Below are 19,839 nucleotides of genomic sequence, written 5' to 3'. Positions count from 1 at the left end.
TAGAAGACCTCTAAAGAGTGGCACATAATCTCAAACTGCAATGTGAGGATTTGGAAAATAGATCCTGTCGTTCGAACAATCTCCCTGAAACAGTGATGGATCTGGAGCTTAAAGACACTGGCACGCATATTTTCTCGGATCTACTATCTGGGGATGCATCAGATACAATCAAGCTGGACAGGGTGCATAGTTTGGGCCCAAAGAGAATGGAACCCGCCCGCCGGCAAGATGTTCTGTTGCTTGCGCATTATACCCACAAAGAGAGCAAATTCTTAAGGAATCTAGGAACGCAACCCCAATCACTTATAACGGGTAAGAGATCCAATTGTACCAAGATCTTTCACAAACAACCCTTCAAAAATATAAGCAGAGATATGCAAGTTGTGGTGAAAACTTTACAGTCCTGTGGGATCAAACACAGATGAACTTTTGCATTTGGCTTGGCTTTTTCAGTTAAAGGAGGTCAGCACAGAATAACCTCCCGTGATGCAGGAATAGCTATACTTCAAATAGAAGACACTATGGACAAAGCGACAGCTCGCTCTACCACGCAGCCCACTCCTTGGGCAGGTTCATTTGGCGATCGACAAGGGTGTAGAAATAGGGTTGCACAGCAAGATGACTGAAGATCTCGCCTTAAAGGGCAGGGCACAAAGGCTTCATCATAGACGTGCCATGTTGAACAATGTAAATCTATGGACAACAACTAGTAATCCCGTTTTAAGCGTGGTCAGATTATAACATCTTGGACTCAATATTTTCAGGTAACAGGTGGGGTTTTAGGATACCCAGCACTTTACTCTGGGGTAAAAGTTGACTCAGAGCTGGGGGTCTGCACCCCAGGATACATTAGGTACTGTGACACGCACCTGGGGACTTTAGATGGGGAGTAGGGGGAACATTTTTAGTTGGGGAAGGAAATGTTAGGGGTTGGGGGAGGGAGTGGATGGGAGGGGAAACCATAGTGCATGGGGCGTAAAACTGTATGTAAACAATGCACAGATTCAGACCTTTGATAGCTTGATCGTGGACTTGATGTCAATACGTAACATTCAGGTGCCTGACGCTTAATATCCGGGGCCTAAACACCCCACTTAAGCAGAAAAAACTTGATGCCCCACTGGGGCGCCAACAACCGGATTTGGTGGCGCTTCAGGAGATTTATATTTGTGAATTGGATAGGCATAAATTGTGTCTCTGCCATTACCCTATAATTGTGCAAGCAGGGGTGCTGATAGCAATAAGGTCTGGAACACCAACCAAAGTGATACGTACTAAGGCCCATAAAGGGGGGAACTATATTTTCGTGAGTGTGACGTTTGGGTCTTATACTCTAACAGTGGTGTCAGTACATGCCCCCAATGTTGGCCAGGAGGGCTTCCTAAATATGACCCTTACACAATTGGAATCTTTCATGGAGGGAGAACTAATACTTCTTGGAGATTTCAAAATCGCCTGGGACCCAATACGCGATCGCAGCACTATCACTCGCTATGCCAAACCGCCACCCTTCAATTCACTAGAGCAAATATTTGCACAGATGTCCATGGTAGATATTTGGATAACATTAAAGGGGCTAGACAAGGTGTATATGTTTTATTCCCATGTACATCACACCTTTTCACGTATTCATTATGCTTGGGCCTCAACTCCACTGTTGAGATGCATACAGCAGATTATATGTCACACAATAACATTGTCAGACCATGCCCCGATGTCTATAGATATCAATTTTCCACAAATGCCAGACTTCATGGGCTTTGAGATTTTCGCATGAGCTGTTGAGGGACCAGGTGGTCAGAGATACAATAGAAAAGAGAACATTCTGGAGTTTTGTTTATCTCAACTATACTGGGAGACGACTCAGAGTGTGACCTGGGATGCTTTTAAATCATCTTTAAGGGGGACTCTGAAAGCTGAAGGGGCCGCTAGATATAAACAAAAACAGGCATTGGAGTTAGAGCTGGAGGAAGATCTAAAATTAGCAATGAAATAAAATGAAAAAATAAAGGTCTGGGTGTACAAAAAATGTACAGAATGGCGGCAGGAGGGTTACATCTCTTTCATAAAGAAAAAGTGGAAAAGTCTCCGTTATACCTTAGACAAAAATATTACATTAAAGCTAATAAGACGGATCGGCTCCTGGCCAGACAATTCCGGAAGAAAGCTGCATCTCAGGTCATACAACGGATTCAGCTCCCCTCGGGTGAGATCTGTACTGAAACTCCACAAATTATTTCGCAGTTCCATACATTTTACACTAATTTATATCAATCGGAACTTCCTGATTCACAGCACCAAAAAGTGTATTTAGACTGTCACTCTACCCCATATATCAGTAGTAGATCACGACCTGCTTGACTTGGATATAACTCTGGATGAAGTCGATAGGGTTATACGTAACCTTCCTTTAAACAAAGCACCCCGTCCGGATGGATATATATCGAAACATATTAGTTCCCAGACTAACCCTCCTGTATAACTCTTTCCCACACTTTAGTGGCATATCACCCACAATGGAGGAAGCAAGGATTATATTATTTCCAAAACCTGGCAAAGACCCGTCCATATGTGGGTCATATCGTCCAATAGCGTTGATAAATTTGGATGCAAAAATGTATATGAAGGTTTTGGCTAAAAGGATGGAAGATGTGATGCCTTTGCTAATACATCCGGACCAATCAGGCTTTATAAAACAACGGTGGACGCATGACAATATTAGGAGAACTTGTCATATATTGGAGAAAGTCGAAAATAAAAATATTCCTGGCAGTTCTGCTATCCTTAGACGCTGAGTAAGCTTTTGATCAGTTTGAGTGGTGGTTTCTTTTTCAGAATCTGGCCGAAATGGGGTTCGGGCAAAAATGTATTGAAAACATGGAGGCGAATTATAGAAGACCCACTGCTAGACTTTTAATTAATGGCCTTTTATCTCCTCCTATAGCTTTACAATGGGGTACAAAACAAGGGTGCCCATTGTCACCGTTGCTGCATGCACTGCACCTTGAGCCATTCCTTGCCAAAACCAGACAGACAGAGGCAATCCAATGGATAGACTTTGGGGGAGTCCCACATAAAATTATGGCTGATGACATGCTGCTCCCAGAATCTGACCCTTTGACCACATTACAAGCAGCAGAACATGAGCTAGATAAATCTGGCATTGTCGCCGGCTTAAAAATGAATATTACTAAATCAGAAATGTTAAACGTATCTCTTACAGAAGATCAAGTGCAGTTTTTTACGAGCACATGCACAATTCAAGTGGGCTCAGAAAGGGATACAATTACTAGGTGTAACTGGAACGCGCACAATAGCAAAGCAGTATGGGGATAATTATCCCTCTCTGCTAACACAAATTAAAGCCCAATTGTTAAAATGGTGTCCATTGTCAGTATCATGGTTAGGCAGAATTAACTCTGTAAAGGTGGTAACCTTGCCCAAGGCCCTGTATCTTTTTCAAGCATTGCCAATACGGGACCCCACCTCATTTTTTCAAAAACTACATGGGCCGATCTCTTCATTCATTTAGAACAATAAGACTCCTCAAGTATCATTGAGAATACAAATGACCCCCACGTCTAGAGGTGGTCTTGGGCTGCCACATTTTTTAAAATACTATCAAGCAATGCAAGTAAGGTACCTGAAGGAATGTTGTGGAACACTCTGAGAAAAGATGGGTCCAGGTGGAAAGGGCGCGTGGTGGGTGTGAAGTTCAATATAAATTATGGTTGCCTAAACAAGACTGCCCCCATAATATGCAGAATAGTCAGATCATGAGCTTAGGAGAAGAAGTGTGGGACACAGCCATGAAAAAATATCAGTTGACAGCCGTCCCTTCTCCCCTTACTCCTTTATTTAATAACCCACACTTCAGCCGAGGCCAGGAACTGCGAGCATTCCCTAAATGGGAACGAGCAGGGTGTACAAGATTGTGTGATATGTTTCAGGGTAATGTTCCAAAACCTTTCACACAATGTAAATTAGAATGTGGCCTTTCGGAATCTTGTCACTTCCAGTATTTTCAAGTGCGGCACTAGATATTAGCTCACCTAACAAGAAAGCAGCAATCCGAGATCTTACTCCATTTGAAAAGTGTGTAACTTTCAACCCTGGAAATAAAGCTTTGATCTCTAATTTATATAAAATCACAGCCGACATGACTCCTAACAACACATTGCCATATAGACATCACTGGCATCAGATCCTGGGGGTGGAGATGGGTGAAGAAGATTGGGAGAGGTTATGGAAGAAAAGACCAAAACTCACACGGTCCATTCAAGTTCATGAATTTTGGTATAAGCTTATGGTACAATGGCACTACATTCGAACCTGGCTACACAAAATGAAGTCGACCATCTCTGATAAGTGCTGGCGAGAATACGGGGAGACTGGTGATTGGGTACACATATGGTGGAGCTGTCCGATGCTGACACAATATTGGGAAGAAATAAATAAATCTCACACATTTTTAAACATATTTTTAAACTTCTGGAGCCTAGATCACTTAGATTGTGCCTTTTAGTTGTTCTTGAAATGGATCTGCGCCAAAGCTCTCGACAACAGTGCAAAGCTTTTATCATTTTACAGCTAGCGGCTCTTCTGCTAAATGCCAAAAATTGGAAATCAAAAGATCCGCCAAACATTAGCCAATGGTTCTCCAAAGTCTGGAACTTTATTGCTCTTGAATTGATGACTTGCTTACTACAGGGCAATCAATCCAAATTTGATAAAGATTGGGACTATAACATTGTTTGTTGCCCACAGAAATATCGTATTTTGGGCATTGCTTGAACTATCAGACCTGGGTTTAGACATGTACAACGGGAGGGGTGGGCGTGGTGAAGGGAAGAGGGTGTGGGGGACCGTTGGTGGGGTTTTGTTTGTTGTTATCCAAAATGCCAATAAAAATACATTTAAAAAAAAGACTTTGGGACAAACTAACAGTGGGGAAAGCCTCTAACCAATGCTATCCCCATAGCCAAGAGGCTATGAGACATATATTTTAAGACAACCAGTGGGAAAAGCTCACAACCAGCATTACCATCAGCCAAGAAGTTGTGAGAAACCTTTAAGAAAGTAAAGCACAAATCCCCTTTTGAGAGATATACTTTTGAAAAAGCATATATTTCACCTTGCCAAGGGCCAAGAGATTGTAAAACCATGCCAGAAGACTGGTGTGGAGAATACTGGAATCAATACTAGCATCAAGTTTGAAGTTAGTTCTAGGAGTTGTCTTCCAGGCAGGTGAGTATTCCAGAAAAGGGCTTATAGTGGTTAGTCCTAGTAGGCAAGTGGACCAGGAAAGAAAATGGTTTGTGTTAAAAGATATGCGCAAATAACTTTTGTTGAATGAAGAGAGTTCAGGTACTTTATCATTTGTTGACAAGCAGTAGCATCACAGAGACACATTTCTTTGTGTTATCCTGACAAACGTTTTCAATTTCAACAACAAGTATTGAGAAAGAGTAACTTGCTATCTTGACAAGAAGTAGTTTCTTTTGAAGAAAGTGTTACATGAGAACAGAACAACCGCATTTGATTTTGGAGAGAAAGTCAATCATCTTTGCAAAAGGGATATTGTGGAAGACATTGACTTGTTTTGAACTATCAACCAACTGTGGTGAAAAGGACATATGCTGTTTCTCCAAGAAGGACACTGTGGTTGAAAAAGACATTTCTATTTCCTTGAGCAGAACTTTGTTGGTACAGAACTGTAATCTAAGTATTCCTGTATTGATCCAGGGGAAAGAAATACAGCCCTAGTCGTAAGGAGTGCTTTCAAGAACATTTGAGTTTGAATTACAAGACTGTTTTGATGAACCAAAGGTCAGCCATATTTTCCTAGTATATGTAGTATAGTCTAAGTGATTGGACCAGGCAGAAGCCAAGGACAGAGGCTATTGCTCCGGACTCCCCTTTTCTGTTATTTTTTATTAAGTGTAAAGTTAGCTAGTAGGATTTGGACTATAGGGTTCCTCTATACTTCCCAGGTGGTCTCTCACATACGACTGTCACATCAGGAAATATACTGTCTGTTTGTGATCTGCATTTACCAGGCAGGAAGCACCAACTACTACTACTGACTACTGACTAGCACCTCCACCTACCCCTGCCTAAGCCCAGCTGCCTGGCTCCGGATAGGCCACTGGTGCTACTTCTTGGCCTATCAGGCGCTGGCAGGCATAAAGCCGGCCCACCTCACCAAGGCAAAGGAAACATGGCTGCCTCCTGTCCTCAGCCTGAGACCTCACAGACCTACGACCTACAGTGGAGCAGGAGCTCCATCTGGGCACTGCAGGAGCAGTGTTCAGGCTAGGAAGAAAGAGCCCCCCTCCAAAGCATTTCTGGTAAGAAGATTGCCATTCTGCAGCTACTTTGCACATGCGCTCGAAAATTCATCTGAGCACCTCTAAATTCCGAAGTGCGTGCATGTTGCACATCCATTTTTATTTTAAATGCAAAAACGTTGCCAAAATTGTTTTTTGCCCCCTGTTCTCTGAATGCACAATTGAGCACCACGAGGAGTGCCTATTCCAAGATGGCGGTCCGAGAACTGGCTGACTAGCACCTCCACCTACCCCTGCCTAAGCCCAGCTGCCTGGCTCCAGATAGGCTACTGGTGCTACTTCTTGGCCTATCAGGCGCCGGTAGGCATAAAGCCGGCCCACCTCACCAAGGCACAGGAAACAAGGCTGCCTTCTGTCACCAGCCTTCTGCTTCTGCCGGAATCCCTGTGTGGCTTACCCCAGCACCCATGCATCTTGAAGGTAACATTAAAGCCTAGTGGCTGGCATTTTGTGACTGTCTTTAAAAATTTCTGAACGTGTCTGCATTTAACTTGTGCTCCGTGCCCAGTACACCCTCCCAATCTACTCCCACCAGCAGCTGCCGAAGCCAAGGACTTCTCTGCACCAAGTCCTGCTGCTCACCATGCTCCCGTTTGTGACTGTAATATATCATGTGCCTGCATAGTGCTTTTACATGACCCCCCACTTTTGCGAGATGATGAATAGACAAATGTATCCTACGTGCTGCATCCACTGAATTACTGCCTAACTATTAACTATTGACCTTAGACTGATGAAAGTAACAACAGCCCCTACTATTGTTATATGATCAGCCCTTATAGGGGTCTATAGTACTTAGCTGAACCATCACTGCGTCACCAGTCACATGTACTCATAGCCTTCACTGTGTCTACCATATTTAGACTTACCTTCATTGCTTCAAATAATTACATGCATCTTAATCTATTATTGTTACTAGGCTACATTGACCAGCCTAGATGTGCCCTGCGCCCACAATTGCATTTAGCCTATGTGTGTTCTGCACTGACTAGCCTAGATGTGCCCTGCGCCTACAATTGCATTTAGCCTATGTGTGTTCTGCACTGACTAGCCTAGATGTGCCCTGCGCCTACAATTGCATTTAGCCTATGTGTGTTCTGCACAGACTAGCCTAGATGTGCCCTGCGTCTACAATTGCATTTTGCCTATGTGTGTTTTGCACTGACTAGCCTAGATGTGCCCTGCGCCTACAACTGCATTTAGCCTATGTGTGTTTTGCATTGACTAGCCTAGATGTGCCCTGCGCCTACAACTGCATTTAGCTTATGTGTGTTTTGCATTGACTAACCTAGATGTGCCCTGCACCCACAATTGCATTTAGCCTACTTGCGTTTCCTTTGACTAGCCTAGATGTGCCTTCGCCCATAATTGCCTTTAGCTTATGAGTGTTTTGCATTGACTAGCCTAGATGTGTTCTAACTACAACATAGGGTAGTTATAGCACAGAAGTCCCGTCCCCCCTCATCTTCACTGAATCAACACTTAGATGTTAGTATGTCCTCAGCATAGTTTGACAATGACCTCTGCCTACTTGACTAAACTAGCCCAGACGGCACTACTTACATCATAACCATTATGGCCACTGCCATCATAACAAACCCTCCTAAGGATAGAAATCTGAGACTTAGGTCTAGATTGTCTCCTATCTATGAACCTTATAGAAACTTCCCTAACAACGTCAATAATCGAACGACTACCCGATCTAAGAACCCCTTCTCCACACTAACGCAAACTACTAATACCACGGACAAAACTCCCCCTAAAAATCACACTTCCCGAGATACCCTCTCTCACAAAACCTTGCTAACTGCCAACCATGACAGTACCCTAATGCTAACAGGGTCCCTCATAAACTCTAGATCAGTGGTAGCCCATGCTACTGAAATTGCAGACATCTTAAATAATGACAATCTCGATTTACTGGCCATAACTGAGACTTGGCTACATGAGGCCACAGGACCAACTCTCATGTTAGCAGTTCCTGACAACTACCAAATCATTAGAGTGGACCGGCTGAATGCCGGAGGTGGTGGCCTAGCCATCATCTTCAAAACAACCCACCCTATTAGACTTGCCACCTCAGATCCCTTTACATCCTGTGAAGTACTAATCGCCAAATTGCCCCTCTCCAACAACCGTACTCTAACTATCCATTTGATATATAGACCCCCTGGGCCTCTAGGCACCTTCAAAGACGACCTAACCAGTCTTCTAGCCGACAACACCAAAGATCACTCCCAAACACTACTGCTGGGAGATTTCAATTTAGGCTTTAATGATACTGACAACAAACATGCTGAATCTATTGCTGCCTTACTAAATGACCATGGTCTTACGCAAAAAGTCCTCTCACCAACGCATATCAAAGGAAGGACCCTTGACTGGGTATCCGAACTAAACTGCAACATCAACATTACCGATATCGTCCCACAATCCTGGACAGATCATCACTTAATACATTTCTCTGCCGCATTATACCTCCTCAACCCCAAGCCTAATAATATGGCACTGCTTCTCCCTACCAGAAGTAAGAAGGACATCACTGCTGAAAAACGTATCCCTCTTCTCCTCCCTGCCATCTCTGGAATGGAAAATAACAACCCTGCTGCATTGGTAAATACCTTTAACAATGCTATGACTAAGGCACTGGACATGATAGCTCCTGTCAAACTGTGCAAAGCTAGGCAAGTAGCGCACCTGAATGCCTGGTTCACCCCCCAACTCAAATCGTTAAGATCACAAAAAAGGAAACTCCAGTCCATTTGGCGTCACTCCCCTTCTGAAAATAACAAAAATAACCTAACGGAATTTGTGAGAATGTACAAAAAAGAAATAACCAAAGCCAATAAGAACACCTTCAATGACAGGATTGAGGAAGCTAAATCCAACACTAAAGAATTATTCTCCATCCTCCGCGAACTAGAATCCCCAATTCAACCGGTAGACAATGCCCCAAAGGATAAAGTATGGTGTACTAACATACAAAATGCTCTATCAAATAAAATCCTGTCCTTACAATGCAAAATTGCAACAGAAAAAAGCCTCACTACCACTCACTGACCAACAAACTAGTCAACCTTCGCTGACTAGGACAACCACACCCTTTAGATTCAAGACTATCTCCATAATTGAAACAGAATAAATAATACTCTCCCTCAAACCTTCTAACTGTAAAGGCGACACGTGCCCAGCACAGATAATAAAGGATGCAGCTAGAGACCTAGCCCCTTTTATCTCCAAGTTGATAAACTCCTCATTTAAAACTAATCAGTACCGGACAATCTTAAAGAATCCTGGGTTCTAACATTACTTAAAAAACAAACTCTGGACCCCTCTATCCCTACCAATTACAGACCCATCAACACTGTGCCATTTCTACTTAAAATTTTAGATAGAGCTGCTTACATACAAATTCAGGACTATCTAGAAGCCAACCACCTACTTGGCTGACGACAATCGGGCTTCCGCCCACTCCATGGCACTGAAACAGCGCTGTTAGACCTTAAGACACTAATTAAAGAACTAAAGGATAATGGAAAAATAGCTTTGCTACTCCTACTGGACTTGTCGGCAGCGTTCGACTTGGTGGACCATGCAGTGTTATGCAACCACCTCCAATCTGCCGTCAACTTCACCAAAGATCCTATAGCTTGGGTCCAATCCTTCTTAGCTAACCGGACCATGAGAGTCTTCTCTACTTCAGCCTCTTCCGACCCCATTAAAATAACCTGCGGGGTCCCACAAGGTTCCTGCATCTCCCCTACTATGTATAATATCTTCAACAAGCCTCTGTTTGACAAGTTGGATAGACTGGGTGTCACCTACACTAATTATGCAGATGACACACAGATCCTCATACCCCTTTCGAGACTGACTCAGCCTTGGTGAACAAAATATACACCCTCATTCATGCATGGATCTTAGGTTCTGAAGCTAATATCCAAAAGCTCAGCCCAAACTACACATCCTTTAACATTGATAACAACCCTATCAAGGTGATGTCTGTAGTTAAAACTTTAGGATTCTACTTAGACTCCTCTCTCACTCTTAAAAAGCAAGTCAATTCCCTTGCCTCATCCACAACGTACACTTTCAAACTCATCAGAGCTTCCAGACCATACCTCTCGAGAGCGAGCTGCACCACAGTAGCCAACGCTCTTATCATGTCAAGATTAGATTACTGTAATGCCCTGTACTCGGGAGCCAACAAATACATTACAGACAAAATCCAAAGACTGCAAAATAACACCCTGAAGGCAGCATTGAACAGCCCTTACAGAGAGCATATTACCGAATTCAGGAAGGAGGTTAACTGGCTGAAAATAACGGACAGAATTATCCTCAAAACAGCATCCCTCACCTCCAAATGCCTGAATAACCTAGCACCCCCATACCTTATGGATAATATTACCAGGAGACCAGCTACCCACCCTACGAGATCTGCAAACTCATTCGTGTTAGAGATTCCTAGGTTCAAACGCTCGACAGCAGGAGGAACCAGTTTCCCTGTTAAAGCGGCACAATGTTGGAACAAATTACCAGTTGACCTCAGACTAGAACAACCCTACCCTATATTCAGACATAAGATACTCAATTGGCTACACACTAACGACACCTAACTGCCGAACTACACTTCTACCTCTCCAGCCCCTACACGACCCTTTGTTCCCTCAAACTACACTGTAGATTGGTTAACTATACATGCATGGTCGTCTGTTCTGTCATATTTGCATGCTCCATGGATATACGTTAACGTAGACATGTAAGGTTGTATATACATATCTGTATATGTATTTGTGCATATATTGTTACTCACGATAATGCCTCCTTGACTTACCAAGACCATTGCTTTGCATTTAATGTATCTTGTACCTGTATTTTTGCTCCTACTGCAATCACTGCTCTATGTATTGCTACCTTGTACTGTAACTAAGTTTTTTAAGATTTCTTGTTTCTGTTGCGCCCGTCTACCTAAGGGCTTGGTGCGCATTACCAAACAAATAAACAAACAAAACAAACAAACAAACTATTAACCCATATCCCAGTATCAGGCTACACTGCGGTCAGTTATCACTGTTCATGGGCAAGGAACGAAGCAGAGAAAGATATGCCATTCAAATGTGTCAAGCTTTTGTCCAGCGGGTTGCATTCTAGGCAAACAGAAATGTGCCCCTTGGAGTTTGATATAAATCATTTTAACCTTGACTCCCTCTACCCACAGCCAATTAGCACCCACATATGTATGTAAGAAAAGGCATTAATAAGCCAACCAAATAGTTAATGAAGTTTGATGCAAACTCAGCAATGGGGTCCTAAAATGTCCTTGTATGATTGAACTAAACTGAAACCTTTCCTTGGAGTCATCAACGAAGACTCCATTATATATTTACAGTATGAAATATTGACTACACTTCTAGTAGATATGGGATCATTGCCCTAAAGGGAGTTCAATATTCACAACAACACTTTTATAGCCTCAGGCCACATGTCACAAACTACTGTATATTGTTGCAGGAAATAATGAATAGTGATGCCAAAAATGTAGCACCAAAAAGGCATCCGAATGTGGCTTAAAAACACTCCTTCTGCAGTCCTAAATCCACCATGTTCAATGCGCGAAAGCGGCCTTGCCAATCCTTCGATGCATTTCTCAAAGCAGACTGCAGCTCCCCCATGCATTTTCGTCTGGACTGAAATGCATTTTTTTCATTTCTCTGTACATGAGGAAAACCTGGCCATGGATGTTTTTAAAATAGTGCATGCATTTATTGCAACATTTATTTGATGAGATGATTTTAGCTCAATAGTTCGTTTTTACTGAAAAGACCACATCCGATAATGGTAATCACTGCAGGCAGTATTGCTAAAAGAAACACATATGAACTCATAAGAAGCTTTGAGAAATATGAACACATATGAACTCATAAGAAGGTTTGAAAAATCAAGCAGATATTAAAACAAAATGTCATACTGTACCAAGCATGCTGACATCCTGGCATTCCGTCCACAACACCATCCTTCTTTTCTTAACTCTTGGCACATTGGGAAGCCCCACTTTTCGGGGGTGTTTTCTGCAAAAGAAAATGTGTGAACTGTTTAATATACAATATACCTTCCCCTTTATTTAAGTTCATATATGTATAAAAAAAATATATACAGGGAAAACATCCTTCTAAGGCGTGGTACTGCAACAATGACACCATTGCTGTTAATCAAATGGAAAGATTCGAATTAATGTAGGCTTTGGCCAGATTTACTTAAGTTCTCGGCATGAGAGATGAACATGTTGCCATTTAATTCCTTATAGACCTAATAAATGCGTCCGTTGGAAACTCTATTGCAATGTGGCGTATTGCATTTCATGTAACGAAAAACAGGAAACGACAACATATTTACTTTTTGGCCGCCGTGGCAAAGGCCTACACCCTAAGGTGCTGTTCTGGGCTGATAGGCAGTATCAAAATGCACTAGTATCTACTCTGATGTTTTTCTATCGCGTTCAAATACGATGACTATTGGGAAGTTATTACACAGTCATCTGTGCATGTGTGCTTTCTTAGAGACATGCTCAAAGTCCTTTGATCTACTTTCATCTATTGTGGGTTTTCCAGAAATGAACAGCTGTGAGTGTTCTGTTGCAGAGCTGCGCCGAAGATGTTCTTGTTCCAAGCATTAATTCAATTAGGCTCAATTTTCCAGTTGTTGCTTAAAGTGATAAAAACAATTTAAAATGTAATTTACGAAGCTGCAATTTACAACTATAAATAAATTAACCCCAGGGAATTTTCTAAACACCAAATCCCGGAATCTTCAAAGACAACAAAATATGATGCCTTAACCTCAGTGTTTGGGGTTTCTTCAGGGCTTTATGGTAACCCTCCTGAAATGTGGGAGTGGCAATACAATATTGAATCACTGAAAACAAATGAGAAACCCAACGGGGATAAAATCACATTGATTGTGCTATCAATAGTTAAGTGTCAAGGAGTAATAAAGAAAAGTGCATGTACTATGTGTTGTTCATTATCATATGTTAAGTAAATAAACAAACTCAGAGTTTTATGCTGAGTTTTTTACTGCCTGCAGTCTGTGGCAGTCTCTTTCCTTTCCTGTCACCACTTCTCCTCTCATTTCTGACCCGCTTTCGGCTATCCAGGAGTGGTGTGCCGCCACTGAACTCTGCCTTAATGCCAGTAAGACCGAGATTCTCCTCATTGGCACACCTGATCCCCCCTTTCCTATAACTCTCTGGCTGGCCTCCCTTGGCCCTCGTCCCGATCCCACCTCTGAGGCTAAAAACCTTAGGGTCATCTTCGACTCCACACTTTCCTCCTCTCCTCACATCTCTGACGTCTCTACGAAGTCACACTACTAGCTGCACTCCTCAAAGGTATTCTTCCTTTCCTCACCTTCCCCCAGAAGCTCACGGTCTCCCGAACTCTGGTTCTCTCTAGGCTGGACTTCTGCAACAGCCTCTTTCTCAATTTGCCTGCCTCTGCTCTCCGCCCTCTGCAACTCATCCAAAACAGGACTGGGAGACTTGTCCTTGGCCTCAAGCCAAGGGATCGTATCTCTGCACTCGCTCCCAGTGGCAGTGAGGATTAAGTTCAAACCCCTCTGCATTGCACACAAGGCCTTCTGGGGTATAGGGTCGCACTACCTTCAACTCTCTCTTCCTAAATATCTTCCCTCTCAAGCTCTTCGCTCATCTGCCTCCAACTCCCTTAGGGTCAGTCGCTTCTCAAAGCAACAAGTTGGTGGCAGATCACTCTCTTCGGCAGGGGCCTCTCTCTGGAACAGCCTTCCTGCCTCCCTGAAACTCGAGGAGAACCATCTCCGGTTCCGGAAACACCTCAAAATCTTCCTCTTTGCTTCTGCTTTCTCTCCCCCGTCCCTTGCTGAGTTCCTGACTGAAATTGCACTGGTTTACCTGGTCACCCTTCTGCTCTCTGGCCCAGGCCCTGTCAATTACCCACCTGAACTGCCTCCCTGGCAACCCATGCACTTGGGGACTGTTTTTCTGTATCCCTTCAGTTCCCCTACCAGCACTTACGTCTGCACTTCCTTGCACTGGCCACTAGCTGGTTTTTTTATGTGTCTTATTATTCCACTTCCCATGTACTACACTTTCCCTTTCCCCTTCCCATGCACTTTTCCTTTCTCCCCCTTCCCTTACACTTGCGCGATCTGAATGACACCTGGCCTAGTAGGATCGTTGTCTGTCCTCCCTTTGTTCCCCCCCTTGCCTCGTCGCGCCTTGAAACACTTGTGTATAGGCGCGTTATAAATTCCATGTCATATCATATCATTAACAGTGATTTGGTTTAATGCCCTATAATCTATGCACGTTCTGAGGTCCCCCTCCTTCTTGGGCACGAAGAAGAGAGCTGAGGAGGCTGGAGACTCAGACGGGCGGATGAAACCGTTAGCTCCGTACTGATCTAGATAAGTCTGTAGATGTTGGTTCTCTTGCTCAGTTAAAGCGCAGATTCGACTGCAAGGTATTTGTGCTCCAGGGACTAGGTCGATGTGGCAGTCGTAAGGCCTGTGTGGTGGTAGAGTATTCGCCTGTTCCATTTGGAACACGTCCTGATAGTCCATGTACTCAGGGGGCAAGGCACCAGAGAGGCCCAGGATGGGTTTAGTCTTGCCTTTTGGATTCTTCATGTTCTTGTGGTAGCAGATTTTAGTGCACTCTGGAGGAAAGGTCAGCACTCGTGTTCACCAGTCAATCCTGGGGTTATGTGTTTCTAGCCACGGCATTCCTAGGATCATCTGGAACTGGGGTGCCCCGATAAGATCGAAAGAAATGTCTTCTCGATGACCGTCCTAGCACATCAGCTGAACTTTGTCGGTATGTTGCGTCACTGGGCCGGATCACACACTGCGGTGACGTTTTCCGATATTAGTTGCTGCTGAAGAGGAAGGCCCATTCGTGCTGCCAGATTCTGATCAATGTAGTTACCCACAGCTCCAGTGTCAATATATGCTTCCAAAGCATGTACCTATGATGGTTGCAGGTGGTGGACTACAAGTACCGGAATGACCAGGTGTGAGGTCTGAACAACTTTCTTCATTTCGCTCAACAAGTGGACCTCTACGCTTGCCGGGCGCTGGAGTTTTCCGAGGTCTGATTCTTTTCATCATTGCTGTTATCCGTTGCACCTACTACTTCCTTGGATGGTTTTACTGGGCAATCTTGAAGAAAATGTCCTGCCTTGCCACAGTATAAACAAAGTTGCTGTTGCCTCCTTTTTTCTCTTTCGGCTTTGGATATAGGGGCCCTGAACCCCGCAATCTGCATGGGTTCCGTTGGCTCATGAGTCTTCACGTGGTTGTCCCTGGGTCGCATGTAAACCGACCTCCCTTCAGTTCTAGTGCGATCCATTTTTCGGTCTTGTAACCTATGGTCCAGTTGTACCGTCAGATTAATGTACTCCGCACAACACTCAGGAGGGTTGACCACTTGGGCGAGTACATCCTTCAACTCCCCACGCAAACCTCGGTAGAACAGTGTGGTTCTTTTTTCTTCGGGCCAGTTAGTTTGTGCAATGAGGCGGTTAAAGGTGGCAATGTACGTCAGCAGATCTTGACTTCCCTGCCTGAGGGACAATAGTTTGTTATCCAGGGCCTGTCCTTGGGTATGTCTAGTAAACAATTTTTCCAATTCCCATTGGAATTCCCCAAAATTGTGAAGCACAGGGTCATCCTGATTTACTAGCGGCATGGACCAATCTGCTGCGCTGCCTGCCAGCCCTTGGGAGAAGGTGAGAGGCAGTGAAAATGTGGCGGTTGGATTGTGATCCCCCTCGAACTCCTCTTGCCAGGATGAGAGAAGCATGTGTTTCCCCATAAACTCTCGTCTGATTAGTAAAGATGAGCTCTCCGTCCTGCTTCTCTTCAGCAGGGGCGCTGTAGATAGACCTAGTTACTTCACTGGTCCATATATGTGATGGCCCAGACCGGCTGCGACCAATCCCCTTTTTGAGGTAAGTGTTCGTAATAATGATTATTGTTCGTATGTTTTTGCAATGTCTTCTCCAACAGTTCTGGCTCGTGATTCTAATAATGTCTTTCCTTTTCCCAATAGATGTGAAGTTGGCCCTGCAGAATCGTGATGTTGGGAGCGAGCCAGCACAGTGATAGAAGGTTGATGGAGCGGCCCCACTGGCGGGTAAGTTGGGTCTTTAGGTAAAATGTAAGGCTTAGGTATTGCGCGGCCAAGCGTTAAGAGTTTATGCAGTTTCTAACGTTGTGCGCTCCTTTTCTCTTGCATGGATAATCTGGCTTTGACTGGTGGAGAGCGGCAGTCCGAAAACCTGTCAGCGGCTGGTAGATGGAAGATCCCTGAAGATCCTGGACGAGAAGAAGACTCCTGCATAGACGCGCTCGGACAGGTGAGGACGAGATGAGCTGCAGGCGATGGATTTGCAGGAACTGGTAAGGTGCTTACTGCGTTGAGAGTAATGGTATGGCTGGATTCAGATGAGATGCGCACAGTGCTGTGAGCGATGGTATGGCTGGATTCAGGTAAGGTGCGCGCAGCGTTGGGAGCGATGGTATGGCTGGATTTAGATGAGATGCGCGCTGTGCTGTGAGTAATGGTATGGCTGGATTCAGGCAAGGTGCGCGCGGTGCTGTGAGCGATGATATGGCTGGATTCAGGTAAGATGCGCACATTACAGATGATGTCCAGGCCCAGCGTGCGAAACTGGAAGCAGGTAAGAGCTGCAGACGGCGGTGAGCATTACGCTGCCCAGGGCAGATTAACGCAAAGCCTCTACATGCGGGTGGGGCTGGCTTAAATAGCCTGGCTCCAGCCACTCCCCTTTAGACCCGCCTTGTGGCCCCACCTCACCACTCCCAAAGACTCATGCACGTGCCTGCCAATATCTTCTAATGGCTAAGCCCGGCCTGATTGCACATGCCTTGGATTCAAAGCAGATCACACTTTCTAAGAGCCTGGCGCCAAAGGCGCCAGGACAGGGTCCATTTGGACCCTTTAGAGGGTGAAAGTGTTGGCCCTGGGTTGGTGGCCATGACACCAGATTTGTTAAAGGATAAGGCACTGCCTTGAACATCTTCTTAACATCCTGAAAGGCCACCTGAAAGCCAAGAAAAATACGAAGTTCTACTAAGCCTTTACAGACTTGGCCCAGGCTTTCGACACAGTCAACCGTACAAAGCTCTGGGCCAAGCTTGAAGCTCGGAAATGCCCATCGGACATCTTGGAGGCCGTAAAAGATTTGTACACCGAGACTTCTTTAACAGTCAGACTTGACGCTAAGGGGATGCATTCGGATGCAATCAGGACAACGAAAGGCTTAAAGCAAGGCTGCTCGTTAGCCCCAATGCTAGAAGTTTTCCACCCAAAATGGGTGGTGAGCATCTGGATAGGTTCTTGTATGCAGATGACCTGTTCCTTATGGACCAAACCCTGATTGTTCTACAGAGAAAATTGACGCTCTCCAAATAGAAGTCAGCGAAAATGGTCTTAAGTTCAAGGCAAAGAAATCTCAAATACTTATATTGGAAACCCTGACCGGAAAAAGAAATAACAAGCGTTCCTGGTTCCTGAATGGTGAGAAACTAGTGAAAGTAAGCTTGCTCACATACTTAGGAATGTGCATAAACATCAGCAACAACGATGCCCCATGAGGTCATCTTGCGAAGCAAGGTTAAGACCTTAGCGGCCCAGGTGTGGATCATTTCTAATAGATACTGTACATTTACCATTAGTCCACTATTGGCATTCTGCTGCATGAAGATGGCCCCCATCCTTAGATATGGTGTGGAAGCTCCTGGAGGGCCTTTTCTGGAAGAAAGTTTTTTACCTGCCAATAAGTATTCCTATTCAGAGGGGCGTGGCTACAGGGCCATGGAATACGACGTGACTCTGTTGTGCTCCTACGGATCCTCAAACGATCCTGATGATAAAACTTGCATTGAACCAGCTGAAAGCTGCGATTCTCATACTATAGATGCATGAAGGTATACGGCACATCACAATCATAATTGTGGTTTGAATCGCTGCAAGAATTGGAAACCGCGAGCTGGACAAGCATTGCAGTATCCGGTCGGCGGAACAAACAAGGTGGTGGCTGGCAGGGAACAAAGGAATGAGCCGACAGGTGGCTACACGGCACGAGGAAGAGCCGTATCACGGATAATATGAGCTCAGACCCTGATCGGCAAGTCTAAAGGAATCAGAAGCTGACGAAAGATTGAATGCAGCTTCTTACAGCACTGTCGCACACGAGATTCCCCACAGAAAGATAGTGGAGAGCCAGCCGAACAAAACGTAGCAGCGCATCGAAAGCAGAGGATCTGCGAGGTCAAGCCCTGTGCACCGGAGTGCCGGCCACGGAGAGAGCTACGCGGAATGACAAAGAAGAACACTTAAAAGAGCTCAGGACTCCACCGGGCCACCCGAATTGAAAACGGAGGGGCGGGACTATGTGTATGCTTGCCGGCATACCAACAAGGTTTGCAAAGCCGATTAACTAAGCAACAAAGTATAAGATCTCAGGCATTCCATGTGAAACAGCAGAGGTTCAATGCCTGCATGTGGCTCTGAGGAGGAATCTTTTTGTCAAGCGTCAAGATCATTACAGGAGATAATGTGTACAGAGATACAGTATCAGGCAAGGGAAGACTACGAATTGAGCGTTCCGAAATATTGTAATTGACAAGGGGAAGAACTCTACAAATTCATATATACTGCAGTTGCACAGCTGAGGCACAACACGGGCAAGCTGGCCATACAAAGGAAATAGCCAGGTGAGCTGCAGAAATACTTAACGCGCGATAGATAACACGGTTACTGGATTAATGCAAGCAGTGAGTACGCGCAGCAAACAAGAATTACATCATTGTAAGTGGCAGAAGGGATCCGAAAGAATTACGGAGGTCCGGCCCACGTGATGAATGGGCTGCAGTGCACAACCAAAGAAACGAAGTGAGGTATAAAACCAACCAGCACAACCGTGTAACAAACTTACAGGAAAGTGGGTAGATGCAGAGCCTGTTGACAAAGAACTGACACAGGCAACATATATTGAATCCGAGTGGGGCATGAAAGACACCGAGTGCCAGGAATAATGGTAAGGTCGCACCTGGACCCATTGCAATTACAGATGCCACATAAGAAGCTTTGATAGTGTGCAGTTCCGCAAGTACGCTGCAGCAAGGGCCAAACCGATATCCAGAGTGCCCCCAGCTTTTTAAGATACCTGCAACAACCAGATCAGCAGGTGAGCAGTAATACGGGGTCTGATGTCTTTCCAGAGTGCTTGATGTTACAGAGACTCCTAAAATGAGCAGCAGACCGACGGAAGAGGAGGTATGAACCTGGCGCAGACTGTGAAATACTGACCCCCCCCATCGCCCTGGAGTAGGCCAGCCCAGTTCTGGTAGGAACGCATACCAGTCAGCGCCAAGGCAGGGAATGCTAACTGTCCAGCGGCAGTCACGGAAAAGGAATATCCGC

General features: G+C 44.7%; 1 protein-coding gene across 2 annotated transcripts in view; it reads right to left on the bottom strand.

The window, feature by feature from the left end:
* Positions 1 to 19,839, bottom strand: part of METTL25 (methyltransferase like 25) — a 1,210,930-nt gene that overhangs the window by 558,779 nt on the left and 632,312 nt on the right. For both annotated transcript variants that reach the window (XM_069629316.1, XM_069629315.1), the window contains one exon: positions 12,327 to 12,421. In XM_069629316.1, coding sequence (XP_069485417.1) covers positions 12,327 to 12,421 — 95 coding nt within the window. The remainder of the gene's footprint in view (positions 1 to 12,326; positions 12,422 to 19,839) is intronic.

This window comes from Ambystoma mexicanum, chromosome 12, assembly GCF_040938575.1.
Source record: "Ambystoma mexicanum isolate Mex_15411 chromosome 12, UKY_AmexF1_1, whole genome shotgun sequence".
Taxonomy (NCBI): domain Eukaryota; kingdom Metazoa; phylum Chordata; class Amphibia; order Caudata; family Ambystomatidae; genus Ambystoma; species Ambystoma mexicanum.
Note: the sequence above shows the minus strand (reverse complement) of the source record. Positions and strands in the feature narration are given on the sequence as shown.